This window comes from Lissotriton vulgaris, chromosome 8 (genome assembly GCF_964263255.1).
Source record: "Lissotriton vulgaris chromosome 8, aLisVul1.2, whole genome shotgun sequence".
Taxonomy (NCBI): domain Eukaryota; kingdom Metazoa; phylum Chordata; class Amphibia; order Caudata; family Salamandridae; genus Lissotriton; species Lissotriton vulgaris.
Genome location: NC_141696.1, coordinates 1417737530 through 1417762664, shown reverse-complemented (window position 1 = coordinate 1417762664; position 25135 = coordinate 1417737530). Strand labels below are relative to the sequence as shown.

Here is a 25135-nt window from a genome sequence, read left to right as displayed (position 1 = left end):
AGAGAGACCTGCAAGCCCTTGTGAGCAGCTGTGTTCACACACTGCACACGTCCCCCATGGGTTCCCTGTGTCACTACCTTGGGTAGTTCCTGGAGGCCCCAGCGGTTCTACAGGCTCTAGGCTTTGTATCTATGCAAGTTGTGGTTCTTATACCACTTTCTTAATATATGGTTTGGCACGCCCATAGGGTTCAACGTATATTGTGCTAATTTACTGTGCGTTATTACGTTTACTGAAAGTACTTTTGCCTCTAGCCTCATAAAAGGAGTAGAAGGATGTATTTAGAATAAATACATATATTTTATATATATACCTGGTGTTATCCTTTCAGTTGGTCATTCACGAGCAGTGGCGGTTTCTAGTCATGGGCGATGGGGCTCCGCCCCCTTTATTTTTTTCCCCGAGGCACAAGGAAAACTAAATCCATATTTTTCGCTAACAATAATACAAGCTTCAGTTACAGTATCAACTAAAAAAAAAACACATTTACACTGGCTCGAGTGACTAGAGTCGATCCTGATGGCTGCTGCACTCTCCCCTTATGTAGTTTTGTGCATGCTGGTGCCTGCGAATCCAATTTCCTTTGCCGGGCTGACGATCTCACCGCTCTGGGTTCTGTGAGGTCATCACCTCAGCAAATACAGAGCCTCGGGGGTAATCTCCACCCCTAATGACATGGTGGGTAAAGTTAGCCCCGGGCGCTTCAGACTGAAGCCCTGTAGCTTTGGGGTTTCACTTCAACCTGGTAGTGACGTCCATGTCACCCCACCCTCTCCTAACTCGTTCCAGGGTAGGGTCAGTGTACATCACTCACTCCAACCAGTGATGAGGTGGGAAAGGGCGGGGTAAAGGCTGCAGGAAAGAAGAAGAGAAATCGAGTCTGCGCAGTGGTTTAAAGACACACTGCGCAAACTCGAGGTGTATGCTTCCCACCCTAGGTTTAGTGAGGGACGCCATTGAAGTTCGAGAGCCAGCAGACTCGTACGACACAAGACAGTGGACATTCTGCTGCAGGTTTAAAGAAAGGAGCTCGTAGCTTAGGTTCTGTGTAAGGTAAATAAAATTTGAGAGCATCAGAAGTAACAAAAAACATTTTGTGTGGCATGTCTCCTTCCTTCGGCACCCGTGTATCTTTGTAGTGCAGCATTCCTTCAGTAAGAGGGTAAATACCGGCCTGGTCACGCAGCGTGCCAAATACCCATCATTCTAAATAAGGGAGAAAGCATGGCGCTTCACAATGCCTAAGACTGCAATGACAGGGTTGAGGTGGAGGTGCCGAGGGTTGGTCCAAGGGAGCTTACACATGACATGAGCAGAGTTGCGGAGGGAGACCCGACATTGAATTAACTGTCACACCTGGTCCCAACAGTCCTACTGTACAATGTCCAGAAATAGAAACAGCATGGGCATTTTTGCAAAACTGTGAAAATGAGTTGTGCTACGTGTGCACGCTGTAAACCTGTGTTCATGAGTACTGGGTGTGTTTAGAGCAAAACTAGTGCATGATGTTTCTACTTTCTTTACCTGGAGACTGACGATACGAGCTTCTGTGCCCTGCTTATTCCCCCTTTTCAACTTACCTTGTTGTACGAGTGTGCAGTAGCAACCCTCATCCTGCATCGCTGACGTCTGCTTGGGTCAGCAGCAGAGAACTGGTGTCTTAGAGACTGAGCAGATGTAATTTCGTAACTCATAGCATTAGAAAGAACAAAATACTCTTGACTGGCCGTTGCGTTTATTGGGTTGGCCGTAAATGAATTAATGTTCCCCCACATCATGCATTCCTTTCAAACTGCTGACTGGTTTATGACCATCTATCTAGGAGTGCCTATGACTGTAAGGGAAAGAGCAGGCCTCCTACAATGTGCACTTGTTTTTGGATTTTATATACATTTATTGTTAATGGCCAATGCTTTAATGATTAGCCCCACATTTCCTTTGTGCAAGAATTTGTATTATTTTGATTAGCTGGCACGGAGAGCCGGCAATGTAATTTTTCTGGCAATTCAGCATACTTTCAGTTGTTGCCGATCACCTATTCAATTCAATTAAATAGAGTCACATTATTAGTTTGTACAGGTCAGCACATAACTATAAGAATAATGCAGGCTATTTGTTGGTGTCAATGCAGTGAGAGATCGGTTCCTTCATACTGCAAATGTTACGGCTTAAAATTCTACTCTAGGCATGGTGGCTGCATCCCAGGGAAAAGGTAATTTGTGATCCACTAATTGTGGTTCCCCGGAGAACCATCATTTAAAAATAACTGAGCACAAGTGAGGTTTGTTGCTCTTTTCTTCTGGGTAAAATTTTAAATGAAGATGATATGCCAGCATAGCTCATAGGAGCCTTAATAGCATTACATAATGAATATGCAGACAATGCCTTCGTTGAATTAGGAGATCGTATCCATATATCTTAACACTGAGCATAGATAATGTTGATGTGACCTCAGAAGAAGAATTCTGGTTGGAATAAGTTGTCTTGGGCATAAGATTTATATCAAGAGTTTCATGAGATGTAGACATTGAAGTTCCATCACATATTTCCACATTTTCAAATATGTATTTGATAATAATAGCTTGTATATTACATAATGTTTAATACTGCAGTTTTTTCTACACTTAGTGCTAAAAATATTCGCCGGCATTGGAGTTTGTGATATGAGATAGTCATGACAGGATCTAAGTGATGAATTCATGTACTGTAAAATGTTTGTCTTATAAATGAAAAAACATTGAAGACAAGAATGTTAATTATGGAAGGACTATAAACACAATGTTGTCCTTTGTGTGGTCACCAAGGTTTTTATAAATTATAAATGAACTATTTACTACATTATACAAACATTTACAAATGACAGAGGCATTCCACTGAATGATGATCACCATGGTCAAAACTAAGAGGGGAGTCTAGAGTTTGTTGGAGTTGGTAAGCTTAAAAAAATTAGCAGTACATTTGCCCGCTAAGTCTCATGTTTGACAGTGCTTGATCATCCGCGAACTCTGCCAGTCACTTACCTCAGTGAGAGGCACGTTTGAACTGGTGAGGAATTCCAGTGAGCAGTTTCTAACGTAAGGCAACTGAAATCCAGTTCCCCGATGGTTTAATGCCCTCCTTTATCTTTTATATTCTCTCTTTCCTCAAAGAGCTGGCCTCCTACAATGTGAAGCAAAGGACGTGGCAGTCAGGAATGGTGTTGCTGCTCTGTAGAAATCAGGAAAAGGCTGCTTGGAGCCAGCAAAGGTTTTCATTTGTGAATTTATTTGACACTTTCTGGTGACCACTTTTGTATTCTTTAATCCTTTTTGAGAGGAAACGTGAGTGTGATATTGATTGGGTTGTGCAGTGATTTCTTCTAATGAAAAATGCATATTTTTACTACATTTATTAAAAAGAAATTGCATGGGGGAATTGCCCCAAATGTTGTCCCTCAGAAAAACACCACTTTCAAACTTCACCAGCCGCCACTGTTCACGAGATTATAGACTGGTAAAACATGCTGCTTTACATTCCTCCAAGACTTAGCCTGAAGGATGCTCTCCACAGCTACTACTAGGATAGCTTTCTATAAAGGTTGTCTTTAACCTACCATCAATAAGGGTCATTTGGACTGGTGCAAGGTGCCCACTAGAATAGTGGACAGCATATACCAGGCCAACGTCTCACATTGGTGTGCATCGTGTGGGATTCCAGCTTGCCATTGTTTTACCAGATAATCTCAAGTGATTGACTAACTGAAAACCACTGAAGGTACCAGAGGTACATATAATACAAGCTTAAATACAGTAAGCTCTACTGAGCTTAGAGTTGTGTTTGAAGGGCTTAGCACACCCTTTCTACAACTCAAGAGAGTCTAGTAGGTAACAACTAGAGTAGGTAGGTGCATACACCACACCACACCTCACTAGTAAGGTCTTCAAGGCCAAGAACCAGAGGGTCCCTGCCAGATGTCAGTATGCTACAGGCATCCAAGTATGACACATTCACATTCCTAGAATTGAGGGCCTTGTGTACTATGAGGAAATTGAAGTCAGGCAAAAGTGCCAATACCCAACGCCTCAAGGAGGTACTACTGTTAGATGATCTTCGAAACGCTTCAGAGCCTGAGGGGTCAGGCAGTGGGGATGGGGCAGCAGATGAGGCAGAGCCCAGAGGTACAAACCACCAGGACTCTGATGCTGGCCAGGAAGGTGACAATGACCTTGACCTGGACAATGCAGCTCCTCTGGGGAATGAGGATGAAGGCCAGGGGCCATCTATTTATTATCCCAGGAAGAGCTGGATGTAGGCCTAGAAGACCCAGATCTCCTTCTCAGGAATCTGACCATTCTGGTGTATCTGTAGGGACCTCGGTCTCTTCTCATACGAGGGACTTCCCCCAGGAGAACAGAGAAAGGCAGAGGAGTTTTGAGGAACACCAGCTGATGATTGAAAGACAACAGGGAGCCTTAGAAAGGAAGTCCCTGGAGCTTGAAAGAGCTAGAAAAAAGATAGGACTAGAGTCGCATGGTGGCAGTAACTTCCCTAGTGGTAGAGAAAGATCTCATGACATAGGAATTAAAATAAAATTGTCCCTCCCTACCAGAGTGGAGATGACATCCACAAGTGGATCACTGCACTGGAAAGGGCCTGCAAAGTTCAGAAGCTCCCCCAGGAGCAGTGGGCAGCAATCTTGTGGCTCTCCTTTGCAGACAAAGGTAGAGACAAGCTCCTCACTGTTAGAGAAGCGGATGCTGATGATTATACAGTCCTGAAGAGTGCTCTGATTGAAGTGTTTGGCCTAACCACAGAACAATACAGGATAAAGTTCAGAGATACCCAACAGGCTCAGACTCAGGACTTGGTTGACTTTGTACATGGTGCTATCAAGGCTCTGGAAGGTTGGATACATGGCAGTAAGGTATGTGATTTCAAAGGATAATACAACGTAATTATGAGGGAGCAGATCCTTAGTAACTGTAAAACCCAGCTTTTACACCAGTACCTGGTGGACGTTGATCTGCCCTCTCCCCAAGAATTGGGAACAAAGTCAGACAAATGGGTCAGAACCAGGGTGAGGCCTAAGAATCAAGATGGTGACCAGAAGAAAGATTCTAACAAGTCCCAAGAGAAAGGTGGGGATAAATCAAAAGACGAGTCCCCTACAGGGCCCCAAAAATCCACTTCTGGGGGTGGGTCCCAAACTCCTTCCTCTCCTGGAAAGAAACCATATTGCCATGTTTGTAAACAGCCTTGACACTGGAAAACTGATCCCAGTTGCCCCAGTATTGGCAATAAAGAAAATATTCCTCCACCTAACACTACCACTCCTCCTGGTACAACTAGTATTAATCCCCAAGGCGGTAGTGTTGCAGCCAAACAGTTAGGGGCATTCTCATAGGGAACAGAGGCGGGCCCTAGTTTACACAGGTACCCCTCACAAGCCTCCTTAGTCTGTGATGGTGGCATGGGATTTGCCACGAGTCCCAATACTTTGGGCAGGTACAGACAGGAGCCCATAATCAATGGCCAGAAGGCTGTGGCATTCAGGGACACAGGGCTAGTGACAATATGGTGACAGGGAAATTAGTCCCCCCTCAATAGCTATTACCGGAGTTTAAATACCAGGTGACCAACATTGTTGGTGTCAGAACAGATCACCTTATGACCATAGTCCATCTCAGCTGGGGAGGGGTCACAGGCCCAAAAAGAGTGGCAGTGTCCCCAAACTTGCCTGTAGATTGCCTACTGGGCAATGATCTGGAGATTTCAGCCTGGGCTGAAGTTTAACACCAAGCCAATCTAAGAATGCTGGGCATCCCTGAGAGTGTTAGTGGGGCTGTGAGGGCCACAGCCCAACCCCAGGGAACTTTTGGAGTGATGGAACCTGAAAGAATGGCCCACTCTCCTCCAAAAGAGAGCACAAGGGATGAAGAACAGTCTTCCTTCCCCCAGACTATAGGTAAGGGTCATACTCCTCGGGGAACTGATCCTACCCCTAGTGAAGGAACTGCCCCAGAGGTAGTCAGGCCTGTCCTGGCAACGCCTCTGATGACAGGGGACCCTTCCAAGGTGGTACCCTGTCTGGAGCAGGTAACCTGCCTGCTCTGCCCTGCCCCAGTCAGCCCAGGACTGGAGAGGTTAGGGAGGTCAGTGGATCCCACATGGTTCCATGTCCTGAGCATCCCCCCTCTCCCCTCCCCCATCAGCAGATTAGGGCCACCCAGTCTAGTAGCCCTAGCCAGGTGAAAATTCCTCAACCCCCTGAGGGATCCCTTTTGACACTCAATAGGGACTACCCCCAGACGGACTCTGTTGGGCAAAGGCAAACCTGGGACCCAGTGGTTCCAAACCTACCATGCCCCTCCAGTGTTGCAACCAGAGGGACCCAACCCCAAGCTGTAGGCAGCCAAACATTGACCCTTAGAGCAAGATGCAACTCAGTCATGGAAAGTAAGGCCTCCATGGTGACCAGTGATCTGAGGAAGCTAAGACGAACTTTATTAGGGCCTCACTTACCTACTCAGACACCTCACCAGCCTGGTACTTTACCAAAACACATCACAGGTAGTAATTACCCACGGTGGAGACCCTCTCATACCCTTAGGATGTGGGATTGCTTAGTGGACCATGCTAGTGCAGGTACTTCCTTAAATGGCCACTAAGTCAATAAAGGCTCACCTGGACAAGGTTAGACTCATCTCCTTTTGTTTGGGGGAGGGAGGGGAAGAGGTGTTATGTAGGAAGGTGGAATCTGACTACATGGTTGCCCCCACTTTATTTCTGGTGTTTAGATGGTTTTTGACTTCGTTTGGCTGGGATCATGCTATTCAGGACCCCAGCCTACCTGCTTTATTGCATGTACTTTAGGTACACTCCAGTTTGGTTACAGAGGTATCATTGTGAGTCACTAGTATATGGTACACTAGGTACTAAAGGCATAGGTACCCTGGAGGCCTACCAGGGGCTGAAGCATGTATTATGCCACTCCTGGGAAGCCTTCCAAAAGGGCACCACAGGACTGCTACTGCAGAGTGGAGTAAGGTGGTGCATGCGCCTCCTACTTAGATATAGGTTACCTATATCTACTTTTAATCACTGACACATATAGATCTATCAGGCACTCCTATGGCAGGCCTATCAATCCTGAAGGCAGAGTGCTTGGTTTTGTGTGAGAGGGTGCCCATGGATGAGCTGAGCCCCTCTGCAGCATTCGGAGCCTATTCTCTGAGGCTGTTCTGTGATGCAGCCAGACCATATACTCTTGTGCATTATAAACTTGCGGTAAATGCTAACTTTGGAATGGCTGCATGGAAACATGTCGTGTTTGTTGTCAACCACTTTGGAATTCTACCCCCGGCCAGTCCTGGTGGCAGGGGTAGAATTCAACCCTTCTATAGGGAGCGACATGTACACACTGGTCTAACCGGTAATAGTTTAAAAGAGGCCTGGCATCACAAAATGGACGCTGCAGCCACATACACGAGTCTGGCCTCCTGCTGCTGACCGAAACTCCAGCAGGGGAGGCGTGGACAATAGGTTTCCTGTCACAATACAATTGTACAATACTCCCCAAAGTTAATTCTGGTTCTCCGGCGGACATCTGTCCAGCCCATATTTTGCAACAGATTTACTCTGTTTGTCCCAAACCCCCAATTTCCCTTCTTAACAACTCGCTGGCTCAGGGGGTGGTAATTCCAGCTCTTAAATCTGCCACCATAGTCCCCATCCTTAAGAAGCCTGGCGCGGACCCCTCTGCTCCAGCCAATTATCGTCCCATCTCGCTCCTGCCCTACTTGGGCAAGGTACTGGAGAGACATGTCACATCGGTCCTCAGTGCCCATGTAGAAGCCAACGGGGGCCTAGCGTCCCGCCAGCAGGCTTCCGGCCCAGGCACTCCACTGAGTCGGTCGTGGTGTCGGTCCTGAATAATCTCAGGGAGGGCATGGACCAAAACAACCACCAGGCTCTGGTGCTCCTCGATCTCTCTGCCGCCTTCGACACGGTGGATCATTCCATCTTACTTTCCCGTGTCAGAGCGGCTGGGATCGAGGGTTCAGCCCTGGTCTGGCTTTCGTCCTTCCTGAGGGACCGCACCCAGGCGGTCCGGCTGGGAGACTTTTCGGCCACCCAACTCAAAGTCACTTGTGGTGTTCCTCAGGGTTCTTCTCTTTCCCCTCTTTTGTTTAATCTCTATATCTATCCTTTGATCTTTGCACTTCAGCAACTGGAGGTCACTGTTTTCAACTATGCAGATGACCTCCAGCTTATCTTTAATCTGTCTTCTTCCCCTCACTCTATTTCTAATTTTCAGTCTACTATGATTTTCATCAGGGACTGGATGAACCACAACCATCTGAAGTTGAACCCTGACAAAACAGAATTGGTCCTTACGGGTGGTTCCTCCAGTCCCTGGAACTCTTCCTTCTGGCCTTCTTCTTTAGGATCCCCCCCCACACCTTCTTCCTCAGTTAAGACTTTGGGCATTAAACTTAATAATCATCTCAACCTTCACTCACAAATTAGTTCTGTCGTTTCTTCCTGTTTTCTTGTTCTTCGAACTATCCGCTCTGTTTCTCGTTTCTTTTCTCCCCTTGCACTTAAGTTAATCATGTCCGCACTGGTTGTCTCCCGGCTGGACTACGCCAATGCCCTTTACAACGGCATCCCAGCGTATAGCCTGCGTAAGCTCCAGCTGGTTCAAAACCAGGCGGCCAGATTGGTGTATGGCCTCCCCCGTTCCCATCATTCTACTCCTTTACTAAAGGAACTGCACTGGCTACCTGTCAGGGAGCGATCCCTGTTCAAAACCGGTTGCATGGTTTTTCAGGCGCGCCAGGGGACTGCCCCTGCTTTTATCTCTTCTTTGCTAAAAGAGTACATTCCTGCCCGTGAGCTTCGCTCATCCTCACAATCTCTCCTTCAGGTCCCCCGGTACAGACGCAAGAAATGGGGCGGAGTCAACTTCTCAGTCCTAGCTCCATCCTTTTGGAACTCCCTCCCCGACCACTTGCGTCTGGCTAAACACTACTCCCTTTTTCGTAAAGATCTTAAGACCTTTCTTTTTACCCAGGCTTTTTCTTAATGGGATATGACCCTTTTTCTTTTCTCCATCAGTTTTTTGTTCTGCTACTAATTTTGCCTCCAACAGCGCCAAGAAACCGTATGGTGAATGCTGCGCTATACAAATATTTTTAATTCAAATTCAAATTCAACCACCTTCCAGACAGGCTTTAGTGTATTGGGGCTGGGTGGGTTTATTCTGTGCGTGCTTTGAAAACAGCACTGGGGGCACATTTGGTGTCTCTGTGCATAGTCCAGTTCAAACCGATGCAGGGGTTACCAGCCCCTGCTCTGACGCGAAACTTTACAAAGGAAATGTGTGTAGCCACCCCTCTTTCCAGACCCTCCCATAGGTGGGTTCCCAGAGTATGTCCAACCCCTTTTCTAGGTATAAGTAAGGAGCTCTGGCAACAGGACTTTAGATTACAACTGGACGAAACTCAAACTGAATCCTGGAACTTCGACACTCTACTACAGACTAGAGGACAGGAGAATCTTCCTTGGGGTCAAGGAGTGACTCCGCTGCTCAAGCAGGCACCAAAGAAGCATCTTGCCGGTCTGCACTTCCTAAGCTCTTGCCGGACTCCGAAGTATTGGCGACACAGGAAGAGGATTACCAGACTTCTCAGAGGTCAACCCAAGTCCACAGCAAAGCGGAGACCTGCAGTCCTCGTGAGTGATGTGGAACCGGAAATCCTGGACACCGTGCAGATTTGCTAGTGCATTGACTTCGACATCTCCTGAAGTTGTGCTTTGGGTTAATTGTAGCCCAAGCCCCGAGCACCATCTGCACCTAAGATTGTGGGTCTACACTCCACGAGTGTTCTGTGAGCCCGCTTCTTGCATTTACGCTCGAGGCTTCATTGCGATCCCTGGTCTGACGACTGGTGGGTCCCCACGACGGCAACTCTGATTTCCTTTGGGCTTCCCTGGTTGCTCCAGATGTGCCCTGACTCCCTACCAAGTGGTGAGTCCCTCGGAACTTGCTAGTCCACGCCGAAGCATTTCTTTGATTCCTGCGTGGGTTGCTGTTGCCAAGGCTTGTTGGGTCCAATCCGGGCACTAACACCACAGCATCCTTCGTGGGACAGCTCGATTCCAGATCGTGGTCATTGTCGACGCCTCCTGGTCCTCGAGGCTGAAGAGTCAAGCTTTACCTTCACCTGAAATCACCAGACATCAGTGGTCATTCGACGGCAAGTGACCCAGACTCTGTCCCCTCTGCTTTCAGGTTCTTCTGATCTTCGATCCAGGCTTGGATCACATCTGACACTTTCCACACCTTCGGCAGGAGTACTTTGCAGCAGATCGCCATTGAAAACAACAACAAAACCTGACACCAAAAGACACCTATGCACCCGGCTTCCCTGGTGAGGAAATCAAGTACTCTGGTGCTCCCATGGAGGTTGGCTCTAGAACCCCTTAAGTCTAAAGGAGTTTGCTCAAAGTCCTCTCCTAAGTGTCCTTTATCTTTAAAATTCCAACTGCGACTTTCCCCATAGAAGTTAATGGTGATTTGAGGCTGTGTTTAGACACTGCACGCGTCCCCCATGGGTTCCCTGTGTCACTACCTTGGGTGGTTCCTGGTGGCCCCAGCGGTTCTACAGGCTCTAGGCCTTGCATCTATGCAAGTCATGGTTCTTATACCACTTTCTTAATATATGGTTTGGTACGCCCCTAGGGCTCAACGTAGATTGTGCTAATTTACTGAGTGTTATTAAGTTTACTGAATGTACTTTTGCCTCTAGCCTCATAAAGAGACTAGAGGGATGTGTTTAGAATAAATACATATATTTTATATATATACCTGGTGTGGTTCCCCTTTCATTTGGTCAAGAACAAAATTATAGACGGGTAAAACAAGCAGTTTTACATTTCTACAAGACTTAGCCTGAAGGCTGCTCTCCACAGCTACAACTAGGATAGCTTTCTATAAAGGTTGTCTTTAACCTGCCATCAACAAGGGTCATTTGGACTGGTGCAAGGTGCCCACTAGAATAGTGGACAGCATATGCCAGGCCAACTTCTCACACTCACTAGCAGGCCTCAAACTCAATAAACGTAGAGTGCATTCTTCAGTGAGTGACCTGCTTGGACGGAGGGACACCTGTGGGTCTTGGGCGGGTTCGGTGGCTCCGAAGGCGAGGTTTGCTTTGGTAATGTTGTTGCGATACTGTGACTGTGCCCACAATGTCCCTACAGCTCCACCTGTGGTCACCTCACCCAAGCCGCCCACACTAGCAGAAATGACCTCATGGTAGTTAGTACATACATCAAGTATTGTATGAGTGTATTAACCGTGTGTTCGATAGGAGAGGAGCACAGACCTGTATGTCGATCAGTACAACCAGCAGGGTTCCTAAACTGGTGCCAAACCAATGCCAACCCCACCTATAGTCCGTTTTAATGTTCGGGTCCTCCTGAATGCTCCCATGTCCCGTCTCAACGTAAAGGAAGCATTCCAAGGCAAGTAAACTGTACAGTATTTACTATCCATCACAATCCCAAACTGAACATGAATTAAAAGAGTCCTGTGAGCAATCAGGACATTGGTTTGCACGATCAACACCATAGGAGCAAAAAGTGTATAGCTCCCATTTCTTCAGTGCAATCTCTATGCATGTTGTGACATGTTGGGGCCTTAGCGAAATTAAGGACATAATACTGAGTTAATGATAAAGAAGTAAGCAGGGTTGGACTGGGATCAAAGATAGCTCCGGCTCCCCCACCCCTTCCCCCCCCCCAAAAAAGGGTCCCACATTTGCAAATTGCGTCTTTTCACAAACACGGATTCAATGTTTTAAGTTTAATGAAAAGAAGGAGTATGTTTTCTAAAAGAGGCATGGTTTCTTAACTTCTACTTCACTCCCCAGCACACCTCAAGTATTAAAACAGATTTCCCTATTGTGATTGAGAACACATTAGTATTTTATCATACAACATAAATATGAACAATTCCGTTTGGGTCTTATTTTCAGGTTTTTGTTTTCGTTGTCCAGTATCTCAGTTTCAACAGCCACATCCAACACGTGTTTCATTGCTAACGGGGCGTGATCCCGCAACCTCCTCAAGGCTATATCCTTCAAAATGTAGAAAGTTGAAATGTGGTGATACTTCCAACCCACATTGGGGTTCCGATCTATGCGGCGTGTCCACAGTTATCATCCAATTATAAAAGTCTTCTTATCTATTCAAATTCTGGTTTGTCCATGTGTATTCTATCTGGACATCACGCCGCTCCGGTCTAATACAGAGTATGGTGTCAAGCTTGATATCATACTCCTTATTAGAGAGGAGCGGCGTGATGTCCAGATAGAATACACACGGAGAAACCAAAATTTCGACGTTTTGAAGGATATAGCCTTGAGGAAGTTGCTTGAAGTGAAGTAGATTGTGTATACGGCGTAGGCTTTATTTTGTGGAGTTTAGTGGTTCTCCACACCCTACAGCACCGTCTCTATACTGGTTTCAAACTCTATACAATTGTGTGATTCTACCAAGAGGCGCCATAATCCTATACTAAATACCACGTGTCTGAGGATTTATCTGGTTTCTTAACTTCACTGAGATTTTTTTTTTAAATGCATCTGTTGCCAATAGTCTTTATGCACGGATTAGTTCACACTGGTGAACCACCCCTGAATATAAGTGAGGCAACTTCGAGGCAGGCCCCGATTCCGTCTGCGTACATTAATGGGCTGGTACAGCGAAAGGTTGGGAGTGACACCTCCCACCTGTGCACATTGGTAAAATTGAGGTAATAGAGGCCCCTCTGCCCCCAGAAAGGCCGCACAGGCCCCCAGTGGACCGGTGGCGGCACGTGAACAGCACAGACAGCCCAAATCGGCCACCACGTTGGGAAAAAAAGCAGCCACATCTGAAACTCAGATATCGGCTAATTGCCCAAGTGCCCGCCTTACCAACCCGACCCTGGAAGTAAGAATTGGGCAAGAACTTACAGGATGCTGGACGTCTGCATTCTCCGGAAAAAAACGGATATGTTCATTAGCATTGCGGCGGACACATTTAGGTGTAAGCACACCCTGTCTACTGTCTGCATATTATATCTTTAACAAGAATATTTTAGTGCGTCATCTTATTGTGTGTGCCAAGAGCTTTCCAAACACAGCTAAGTTAATCAGTAAAAGAAAAACTGATAAAGAGAGTGTGCGCCAAAAAAAAAAACTTGTTTAAACAACTTTCCTGCCTTCCTGTTCTTATATTGCACTTTTATTCCTTCTGGTTGTCGTCTCCCTACTTCTCTCGTTGCACTGCAATCCGTCTGAAGCGCATTCTTTTGCACAAGTAGGATAGTGTTAATGTTCTAATTACACCTTTTTGCTTTTTCAAATATATATCTAACCTACATTGTATTTAATTCTGTTTTGGATGTTTAATGTGGTTATGGGTGTTAAGGTACATTCCATATCTAATAGTTTACCTGTCCTTTTTCTCTTTACATCATTATAATGCTCTAGTTATTGCTGTTTCCGCCGCTGGTCAGTTCCACTGTCACTCACATTTTGCTTCCTCCCACTAAATCATACAACATGAGGCAATTTGTCAGCCCACTTTGGCCACGGACTCTCGTGCTTGGTGAGGGGCAGCATTCCGACTAGTCACATGTGCACATCTGCCTAAAAAAGTCCCCTTCAATGCCATGGGTGGTACGACAATGCTTTACTTTGACAGTTATTGCCACTTCCCCTTCTCCTACATTCAGAAATAGCAACACCTGTTATTTACAGCTCCTAAAAACAACAGAAGCATGGTGTGAAGCGCTGAATAAATAACACGTTCTCCTCATTCTACTCACCCTCCCTTGTATTGCCTTACTCCGCCCATTCTCTCCAACACATTTATCCTCTTATGGAGCGACCAAACACACTGAGCTAAGGACTAACAGAAGTAAAAACATGTTATTGATTGAAACTAACATCACAATCCTGAGAGGAGGTTAAGGCAAGTTGAGTTCCTCCATTTCTTCTTCTCTTCCAGTGATTCTAAAGTGCTTGGACTGAGAACTTTATTTAACACCCGTAAACATTGTTGAAGAAATACGAACCCTGGGTTATTGAGTCTCTGAGCAGACGGACAGGTCCAAAGTTGTACTTCATAAAGGACACTTACCAAAGAGGTTTGTGTGATTGCGTCTACAACACTGTTAAACACCTTCTGAGGAAGGCGCATGAGGGTGGTGCCGCTGTCCACTATGGCTTTATCCGCATTGTACTGAAAGAAACAAACGAAGAGCATACATTTCAAGACGGTCGCCTTTAGAAGAAAAAGCTGGGCAAGGGATCTACAGGATTCATTTAAAAATAAAATAAAAAAAGCAGAAAACATTTGTTTATGACTGAATTAGTTCCAATTTTCTTTTTTTGGGGCCGTTTATTTTTGTGCTATTTGCCGAAAAAGCGAATCAATGCCTCGTCTGGGGTAGTAAGCACTATTTAAATGCAATTGCAATACAATAATAAACACACACTCAGTAACTCTATCCCAACACTTCCCTTCCCTTCAGCAACCCGCTTCTACTCTACTTCATACTTTTTAAGAATTTATGCTAAATAGCTAGCTGTACCCTTTTGCTTTTTAGGGGTTTATCACCCTTACCTGCTTTGTATTCTTACTGCCGTTCAAACATTTTTAGAGTTGGGAGATAAAATTACATTTTTTTATTTATTGTTTTATTGCTGGAAGCCTACTTCTAAATCTATTGTTCGGTCATGCCTACAGAGAGTTTCTATTGTGTACAGTCAAAACTTACACTGAACTTCGGGTCACCCTGCTTGATTTTCACCACTTGCTTTTCTTGCCACCCTTATTTTTGCTTATAATTTGTTGACTTTCCCCTCACTTATGTTGGTCTCTAATCTGGAGCATACCTTCCTGAACCATCCTTCTCATTGGATAACTTTTACTCTTCCACTGCATACATTCAGAGAATGACTTTGTTCTTGGCCTTTATATTCTCCATGGCAGTGCAGGTTTTTGCTCTACACCATTATGCACTTTCCCTCCTCACATCCCTGCTCCTGCACTCTCTTACTCACCTGCCCTTCAGCTCCACCTCGGTTTCCCTAGCGCAGCTCTGATTTCCACTCCCCCTCAAGTCACTTCAGCCCCACCATCGGAGGAAATTTGCTCCTCCCACTCTCGTTGCTCCCCACCGCTCCATCGCTACCCCATTCCCCCGCCCCACACTTGTCTTTTGAGTGTTCGGCAGGTGTAATCTGCTATTGGGCCATTCCTTCGCACTAAAACATGTAGTTTTTTTTGTGTGTACTGTTCCAAGACATGTGTCCGTCAATTTTGACCAGTGAATTGAAAAAATATATATTTTTTTTTTAAGCCTGCCACAACATCATGATACTTATGTGCGCATGCAGAGTGACGAGTGTATATATGTCATCATTCTTTGGCTTGGTGAAAAAGTAAAAATGGCTTCCATAGCATCATAATGCAAACATGGTTGATAACACTGGAATGCATGCGTCATTGTGCTGGACCGTCTATTTGTATTAGTTTTTTTTGTTTGTTTTTGCTGATGTGCATCACATGCAAAAAGCATTGCAAAATCCAAATAGTTGTGCGATGCGTAGCAATTACGAGACCTATTAGCTTTGCCATAGTTTGTTCAAAAGCAATCGTAACCCAATTTCACATTACGTATACTCAATTGGGTGAGTGGGCTACGGATACATTTTTCTTTTTAATTGCACTGCAAATTTGACAATTGCAACACTATGATCATGGGGCTCAAAGGTTGGCATGCCCCAGACACCCTTTATGGCCCTCAAGGAGAATCTCCACCATCTACAACTACTGCTACTACTACAAACTACTGTAAACAACCTGAGACCAACAAATCTGAAATACTTTTGAGCGGATTGGTTTCATACAAACTCTTGATACAGGCCAAACCGGCCGACCTTCGATGTCTTTAATAAGTTTTGCTTAAACCACAGTTTGCTCTACTGCAGTTTTGAGAAACTTTGAAAAGTTAACAAGTTCAGTGAACGAAGGGCACTGCGTAACTCAAACGTCGCAAACGTGGCCATTCAGAGTAATGGAGACTCAAAGTCCTTCTCTAGTGACTATTTGGTGAAAATATTAGGTGAGTTGGCTTTTCTCAGTCCAGTCCAATGCAGGCTGTGATCATATCTGTCTACCAAGACCAGCATTTGATCTTATTCAGTTGAGAAAATAAGGATCAAACTAGGAAAGAAGCCTAATTGTCCTCTAGGTCTCCTAAAAGTAGCCTCTGTACAGCATGGGTTGGGCACGCACATGCCAATGAACAATTCTTAGTAAATGTATTAGCTGCCATTATTTCTATTAAAATATAAAAATCGCATATGCAAATATTTAGTTAAACCTGTGCTAATAATAACCACATTCTTTAAGCTGTAACTCACAAAAGTAAAAATGGTATGAAAATCATGAGCTGTTCCATTTCATGACGAAATCCAGTGATGTTTTTAAAGGGACAATGGCAATCTTTTGCAACAATGTAATTAATAAAAAAAAACTACCACTGTTTTGAGAGTAATTCTTTAGTTGTCTGCTAGAGGTCAACTGGCGTGAGCATCACCAACACAAAAGCCCTGCACGGAATTGATTACAATATATGCAATCACTGGTATTTATTGTACCCCAATCCCATTCCAATGCTTTAGAATGCCTGTGCTCAGGTTTTCAGAGGACAACATGGCCATTTAATTCAATAGATATTTATTCAAATATCAAATGATCCCTAAAAGACATTAAAGAAATTGTTTTTATATAAAATAAAAGTTATCATAAAATCATTATAAATAGGATACAGTACTATTTAACTAAGCATATAAGACAGTATATACAATATATACAACATCCTATCAAAGAAAAATATGCTCTGGGTCACATCACTTGAAGTCAAAAAATTGCATAATTTGATTCCTTAAACCAGCTAAAGCAATTGATAATTCTCCAATAACTAATACATACTTTGTAAAATATGTGCTAAAGAATGTACAATTGGCCTGACCAAAACAGAGTCATAAGACTTAATTTCATATCTTCTCACCTAGACCTGTTAAAATTTTCCTTCTTGCTGTTACACGCTCAATATAGGTAGAAACGATGTGACAAATTAATACATTCTCCAGATTACATAAAAACGGAAATGAATCTTGATAAAAAAAAAAAAAATTCTGGGGTAAGAAAAGGCGGGGTAACAGATTTTTCCTAACATCTTTATATAGCCCACAAAATAACATAAGATGGACAGGAGATTGTGAGGCCTGGCCATCACAAGTGCATTTTTTTGTTCATGCATCTTTCTTGGTGCATGCTACTAACTGGTGCAAAATGCCCAATCGCATTCGTGCGAGAGAAAATCTCTACTGGATATTACTTACTGTGGTTAGATATAGGGGTAATCCCAGATTGCTCATACATAACAAGTAGCTAACTACGTAGGGTTTATAACTTTCTCTCTTGCACCTCTTCTATAGTTATTAAACATGGCTTTTATTTCCTTCTTAGTAAATTGCAAAATACTAGATGGATTTCTTACTGATGTACCCTTAAGTGATTCAATTAATAACCTATTTATGTATGCTAGCCATGGGATTTTGTAATAATATTCGCGATTTAGACAGTCAGAAATACTTCTTTTGAAACATTTTAACCGGTCTTTCTCCAAAATATTGTGCCAGCAGATAATAGAGTTCAGATCAATCAATTCTTCGATGTACGGCATGACCAACTCACAGTGGGTAATAAAAGGTGAAAGAGCACGGTACTGCCAAGACCCTACATAAAAACTGGTTTTCCTCTGATTGTAAGGGTAGGTTCTTGATCATACGCCACACAGCTGCCCTATATATAGCAGAGGGTATGCATTGGCTCCTATATAGTTAGGACAATTCTCGGATTGGCTTGTTGCCTATTTCGCTAGAAAATCTGAACAGGGCCTCAATAGTCCTGGCTATTTCCATTTTTGCATTTCTAACGTGAGGGTTCCATGTACCTGAATGTGTGAAGAATATACCAAAATAAGAAAAGGTCTGTCCTTAAACCAATCTATAGCACTTCACAAAATACGTTCTCTTTCAAGGGTTCCCCTTCCATTCACCATGGTAAAAGTTTGGGACAGATTTAGCTTCAGATCTTTTTGCTCCATTTATGCCGCGAAACCCATCAGGAGCTGCAGGCCGTTTGCAGTTCTGGAGATCAGCACCGCATTGTCGACATACAGAAGCACAGGTGCCGAACGTAAACGCACCCTAGTAACATATACTTCTAATTGTTGTAATGCCTTGTCCACCTCATTAATGTACAGTGAAAATAAAAGGGGTGCAAGAACCTTGAAGCTAGAGGTACATTCTCCTCCCCATATCCTATCTTATTCCTGTTGTAAGCTATGTACATATCTGGGATAGTTGTAAAATTATATCAACTGGGGCGCCTTGCTCCTGTGTCTTCCATAACATTCCATGGTTTACTAAATCAAAGGACCTACTCAGATCAGCAAAGCATAAGTGGAAATAGCCCGGCTTAACCTCAGGGTATTTACTACTCAAAAGATGAAGGTTAATGCACAGTTCTGTAGTGCTGATGTCCCTTCTAAAGCCATAGTGTGTAGTGGCTAGTATACGATGTTCCTATGCCCATACCTCTAATCTGTCTAAATTGATCATGTACATCAATATGGCAGGCAAATCAAGCAGGATTATTGGCAGATAGCAATTAGTTTGCCTTCTATTTCCCTTTCAAAAGATGGGCAAAATTATACTCTCTGGCCAGGTACGTGGGATTATCCCTTGAGTTACTATAGGGGTCCACAATGGGAAATTAGATTTGAAAACATCTACAGGGGCCCCCATGAGGTCCCGGAGCCTTCCCGCTAGATACCATCGTATGGTCGGGTAGTTCCTTGGTCGCAAGTTGGGTTAAAAATACTCCTAAAGTGTAAAAGCCAATCAGACGAAGAAACCACTGTTTCTACTTTGGCTCTTCAGGAGAGGCACCTGAGAGAAACCAGTCGCACTGCAGTGAACCGGAAGGTTGTTGGAAATTCTACAGACTTGCACATTTTTACAGAGAATGTTCTTGATAACATTTGTGCACAGAGTGTGCAAATAAACATTTATTCAAAAGCATTAAAAAAAGAAGGTTATCCTAAATGAATAATGTAACGACATGCTAGGTTGGAAAATAACCAACAAACAAAAGGCTTAGAAAACAACTTTAGCTACCTCTATGCAGTCCATATTCAGGTTGATTCCTCCCACTTCCAGTTTGAGGACTTCAACTTGGTAATACCACTCTTCGGTCACCGGTGTATACCAGACGTCCCCGCTGTACAGGCTTGGTTCGATTCCACCCAGTACCTAATTGACCAGATCACCAGAAAGCACAGTTGTAAGAACAAATTACAGACCAAATCATCCACAGTTCACAAAACCAATGTGCCAGTACATCTAGGGCAGGGTGTAAGCAATTATTGGAAACGAGCTTTGGCAACGCCATAGGTGTTGTCGTTTAATGACATTACCTAACCATTCAGTGTTGCTACTCCTATTTGACGATGTTTTGCTTCACCAAAAAAAAGTAGTAACTTTTTGGCAAAGCAGAAAAGCACTGGCAAAAATAGTTGTTGCGTGATTAAGTATATTTGTGCATGCATGCATGCATCCCCACATGTGCTTTTTTTAGTTTTATACTTAATGGAGGCACACATAGAAACACCTTATTTGTAACTTGTGAGTGGGCTACCAATTAACTGGTCCTCATTGAGTAGCTGACAGTTTGGACATCCGGACATCTCACCCCTCTCTACGGCAAACTAATGTCCATCTGAGGATCAATGCCTCTGTCGATACAGAATAAAATCCGTGTATAGTTATCCGAAAAGTTGTCAAACCATTTATGGGCCCAGAACAGACTTCCGTGATGAAAATAGCTTCACCTGCAACACAGATGCAGGTTTTGTTTTCTTTGAAGTTGAATCAGATGGTCCGACCTCCCCTTTCACAAGGACATCATGGAGCAAACATCCTGGTTTGCATCTCTTGTGCATTTCTAAGCAGGAAAACCTTCCTTAGAAGCAACTTTCCATCTAGGACAGGACCTTCAGAGGCTGTCAGATGGGTGATGTTCCCTTCACCAACAGTTTCAGCTCCAGCGTTTTCCTGTTGAACATCTTACTGCGGTTAAAGAGAGGGATGCTGAAGTGAGCGGGATGTTATGCCTCCTTCTGGCACTGCAGCAGGATTCCATTGAGCCATCATTGATGAAGGAAATCTGCAAAGGCTTCTTGTTGAGGGAGATGTGTGAGGAGGGTAAGGGACATTAGTCTGGCAGGGGGTGTAAATGAGAGGGGGGTTTCCGGCATATCTGATGCTGCAGCCAAGAGGTGAGAAACAAATGGGCTTATCACATCACGTGGGCAGCAGCTTTTTGCAAAGGAGTCTTTCTGTCTGGATGTCAAGGTCATACTCGCTGAAAGGGCAAATGAACAATATGCGATTATCTCCTGTTTCTGCAGCTACGGACAGTGCTTAATTTGTGCCGGTGCTTTCCGGTGCTTAGCACCGGCACTTAATTGTCAGGGCCGGGTCTACGCATCTCGCCCATGCGTCATGTCATTGATGTTTCTTAAAATGTTATTTACCGCTGTGTACTTTGTGTCAATCATCATACAGGTCACAGGAGGAGCGAACGGTTAAGACTGGTACTGTTCCGGATGGCTGTGTGTAAGATCATGACTAAAACACCCACACTTGACTCTTCTCTTCTTAATTAGCTGCCTACGGAGCCGTGACCCAACCAAGAGAGAATGCAATACATTATTGGTGATGCGCGTGCGCACGCTTGTGATCATCATGGCGGCCGCAGCCTTTCTTCTTGGTTGGTGGTTACAAAATACACACACTTAAGTTCTTAATTCACACTGGACAACACAACAGTGAGTGTGCGTGCGCCGTGCGCGTTGCTTGTGGTTAAGCGTGGGACCAGTACACTGGCAGCAGTACTGTCTGTCACTTTGGCACACACACTGATTTATTGGGGAGTCAGGGGTGGGCTGGATTTAGGTTCTGAGTGTTCTGATAGGGGGGGTAGGGATCGCTGTACGCGCAGCGCGCTCAGATTTTGTCACGTGACCACGTGCGCGGCACCGCCGCCAAGCCCCAATATAGCCCGCCACAGCCCACTGCTAACCAGGACAGGGTCTGGTAGCAAACTAGCAAAGCAAACAGCAGCAGCCGTGCAGCAGGCAGGCCGCCTAATCTAAAGTATTCACTGAGCCGCCCGCCCACCAAGAGTAAATAGGTAAGAGATTGCATTAAAACAACAGTGAGTTAGTTAGTAAGAAGTAAACTACGGCTGAGTGAGGTGAGCTAGGCTAAGCGGCTAAGCCAACTGTCTGCACTGCGTACTAACTACTACAACTTGCCATTGCAAAGTACGACTGAATCGTGCAAAAAAAAAAAACAACGCTGTATTTTGTACGAACTAGTGTCATGTGTGACTCACTTGAGTGAGGCCAGTTGGCAGTCCGGTTGTAAGATCAAGCACCGGCGGCGGCTGCGGCAGCGTGGGGTGGGTCCGGGGGAGAGGCAGCTCCATGCATACTGATTAGAATAGGATGTCCCACCGATGCCGAATCCGATGCATATGCTGCAATTAAAATTCAGATTCACTGAAGGCCCACCGGCCGTAGCGTAGCGGACCGGTATAGTCGTGCTGGTTGCTGGCGCCGCACTGACTAGTACTGTACTGGTCTGGCCTGCGCTGCTGCGGGTTAACTTAAGAAGAAGACCAGTAAAGTTTTAGGCCCTGCTGCTGCTGCCCTAGCCTACCCGCCCAGCTGCTCTCTGACGTACTTGTCCAAAGTCAAACATGGTGGCTGGTGCGCGCAGCCGATCCCGATGGTAATGGTGGTTAGTTTCACTTTCTTTCTCTCAGGTGCGGTGTGGCGGCGTTGTCGCTCGCAACAGATAGTATTTGTGAAATTGGATCATGCAATCATGTATTATCACTCTTTATATTGATTCCCGCAGGACCGGATTGGGGGGGGGGGGGGGGGTCTCATTGTTCTTGTGTACTAGTCTCAGCACGCACCTGCTTTTAGAACTGCCGGTGCTGGGACCCGTCCCACTTAAAGCCCTGGGCAATGTGTGTATAAAACATACCCCCGCATGACCTTCAGCACTCACTGTCATGTGATGTGACTTGAATGAGGCCGGGTCCGGTTGTAAGATCACCGGCTTGTGGAGGGGGGCCGGGGGAGAGGCAGCAGCTCCATTCCATGCCGATTAGAATAGGATGTCCCACCGATGCCGAATCCGATGCAAATGCTGCAATTAAAATTCAGATTCACTGAAGGCCCACCGGCCGTAGCGGACCGGTATAGTGGTGCTGGTGCTGTCTCCGCACTAACTAGTACTGTACTGGTCTGGCCTGCGCTTTGCCGCTATTATGGATTATTTTAGAAGACTATCAAACTTTTTAGGCCCTGCTGCTGCTGCCCTAGCCTACCCGCCCCCCAGCAGCCGCTCTCTATAATGCACTCTTCTTTTGTTCCATTAAAGCCTGTTTTGTTTCTGACAGGGGAATTCTGTTCTGAGAGGGTTTGTAATCGAGCTCTGACCAGGATCACTGGAATGATGCTATTTTGCCACTGCAGTATTTACGCATAGTTATGGATTTACCACATAGTTCATCATCTGCTGCATAATCTGCAAGCTTTAACAAAAAACGAATTGTATTTCTAGCTATGACGCATCAAAAGTTACTCAAAAATGTTACGACAGGTGTAGCCGGGCAGTGGAAATCCCTATGCAAAGGCGGACTCAGTGCCCTGTCTGTTGCTTAGTTCTATATTTGGGTTTTAAACTGATACTAATGAGGAGAGACCTTACCTCAGGCAGTGTTAACCTGTGTATAAATGACAACATTTTAAAGAAATACCATCACAAAGTGTGCCGCTTTACGCGTCATAATTTGCCCTTTCATGCTACAATAATTTAGTCAAAGCTGTCACATAATTTGGGCCGCCCATACCGCATAATTCCAGTGGTCTCGACTATGACAAACTCTTAATAGTAATGTCAAGTGGGGAGAGGCGCGCGGACACGCCTCGAGGAGCTTGCACATTAAAGGAGCCCGGGGCAGCAGCGCCAGGTCACAGCAACGAACGAGCAGCCCTTCACGACTCTTCTTTCCAGATGCACGATTACTTCACTTGCACCTTGTTTCAATAACATATATACCAGCAAAAGATGCGGCGCTACGGACTAGCCTTGTTCGGGAGTCTCCTCCTGGTTATCTGGGCTAGGACCGCAGCAGGACAAAAGGAAGGTAAGCGCTTGGGGCGTAGGCTTCGAGGTGCTCAACAGGATGACTGGACATACTTCGTTCAAGCAAATTTATTTAACTCTCAAACCACATTGGATGAAGAACTGAAGGCAGGATGAGGTATGGGAAATAACCCATCTCTCACATGATAACTTCGTGAAAAAAAACTAGACAGCGTCCGGACGCCTGGTTGAACCGTCCTAAACCGCGCTGTAGAAAGTCCTAAATAAAATAAATACAAAAGGAAATCTCACTTTATGTGTTTTTGCATTATTAATGCAATACATCGAGGTGCTGTATCTCTGGCAAAACCCTTACAGCATACGGGCCAACTCACGAAAAAACACACTCCTATGCAGTCTACATGTTCCACCTGTGATTTGTTTACACATTAGTGCTGATCGAAAAATGCACTAGGAGAAATCAAGGCAAATAAATCACTAGGAGAAATCAAGGCAAATAAATCAACTGTCAGGCGTGTTTCTTGCCAACCGTGCCCACTTTTAAAAAACACAAAAGTGCTTTTATCATGTTTTACATTCTATGGGCAAACCTCTTTGAAAGTGGAAAAATACACAAAAAATATTGTCAGTCGCTCTTTTCCTTCCCACTTATTCAAGCTTTCTAGACAAGACACCGGCTTATTTAAAGATCCCTTGCTCCGCTCGGTGGTGCGTCACTTTTAATATAGGGAAAAAACTGACGCACCAGCAGCTAAAGAGGCATTTAAATGAAAGCCCCCAGGGCCTCAATTATGAGGTTTTACCGTCGGGAAGCGCAGCAGGCCTTCCTGCTCCGCTTCCCTACGGCAAAAGAAAATGGCAGGATTGCGCCATATCTATAAGATACGGCACAATCATACCCGCCTATCCCAGTATTGTCCTTTCCCCAAATCAGCACATAGAGCACTGGAATTGTCCCTTTTCAATGCATTAGAGATCTCAGATATTTAATTCCAAACTTGTGCTTTAAATGCACTTTTGATTGAATCTTCTTCAAAATTTTCACAGGGCAGGGGAACCTCCTATCAAAACCTTACTATGAGGAAGGCTCCCTTGTTGAAATTCCTCTCTTTTCGTGGTGCCAGTTGAGGATGTGGGCGGAACAAATAGAGGAAGTGGGTGGAGCCAATGGAGGGAGTGGGTGGAGCCAACGAAAAGTAGGTGTGGCCTCCGACAAAGATTTGAGCACCTGCACTTCAAATTTTACAAATTAAGCACTGGCTACGGAGTTTGCCTCCAAATGTTCAGGCGGAGATAAAACTGGGCCCTTTGGGTCACATGAGGGAGGGGAGGGGATGTGTTGGGATTGCAAACTATCACAGCTTTGTTTTAGGGCCGAGAGGAAAGTCCAGGAAGAGATGCGTTGAAACTTCGGGATTAAGATATTATTCACATAAAGCCCACTCTTCAGACTCCGTGTGCACAGCACGTGATCTGCAATAAAACACATTTTGCACCCCTGTGACACTAGCACGTGTTAGGGGCGGAAAACGTTTGCTTTAATCGAAAAACGAATCACCAGGTCTCACCTGGGAAAATTCAAATGCAAAGCTGGCCCAAAAAAAAACCCTGCATTACCACACAGGAAATACTGCTCACACTGTAGCTATTACGACCTCATACATTACCTCTCGATTCATCTCAATTCTACACCGCAGCAGTTAAAGTGTGAGCCAAGGGATATGACACCACCCCACCCCATCACATCACAGGTCCTGCCCACCCCACATGGCTCC

General features: G+C 45.0%; 1 protein-coding gene across 1 annotated transcript in view; it reads right to left on the bottom strand.

Annotated features, from left to right (window-relative positions):
• The window catches only part of BACE2 (beta-secretase 2), a 340766-nt gene that overhangs the window by 87805 nt on the left and 227826 nt on the right, over nucleotides 1-25135 (bottom strand). Inside the window, exons 5-6 of the mRNA XM_086935433.1 lie at nucleotides 19293-19427; nucleotides 14176-14277 (exon numbers count right to left, since the gene is read on the bottom strand). Of these exons, the coding sequence (XP_086791559.1) occupies nucleotides 14176-14277; nucleotides 19293-19427 (237 nt within the window). The remainder of the gene's footprint in view (nucleotides 1-14175; nucleotides 14278-19292; nucleotides 19428-25135) is intronic.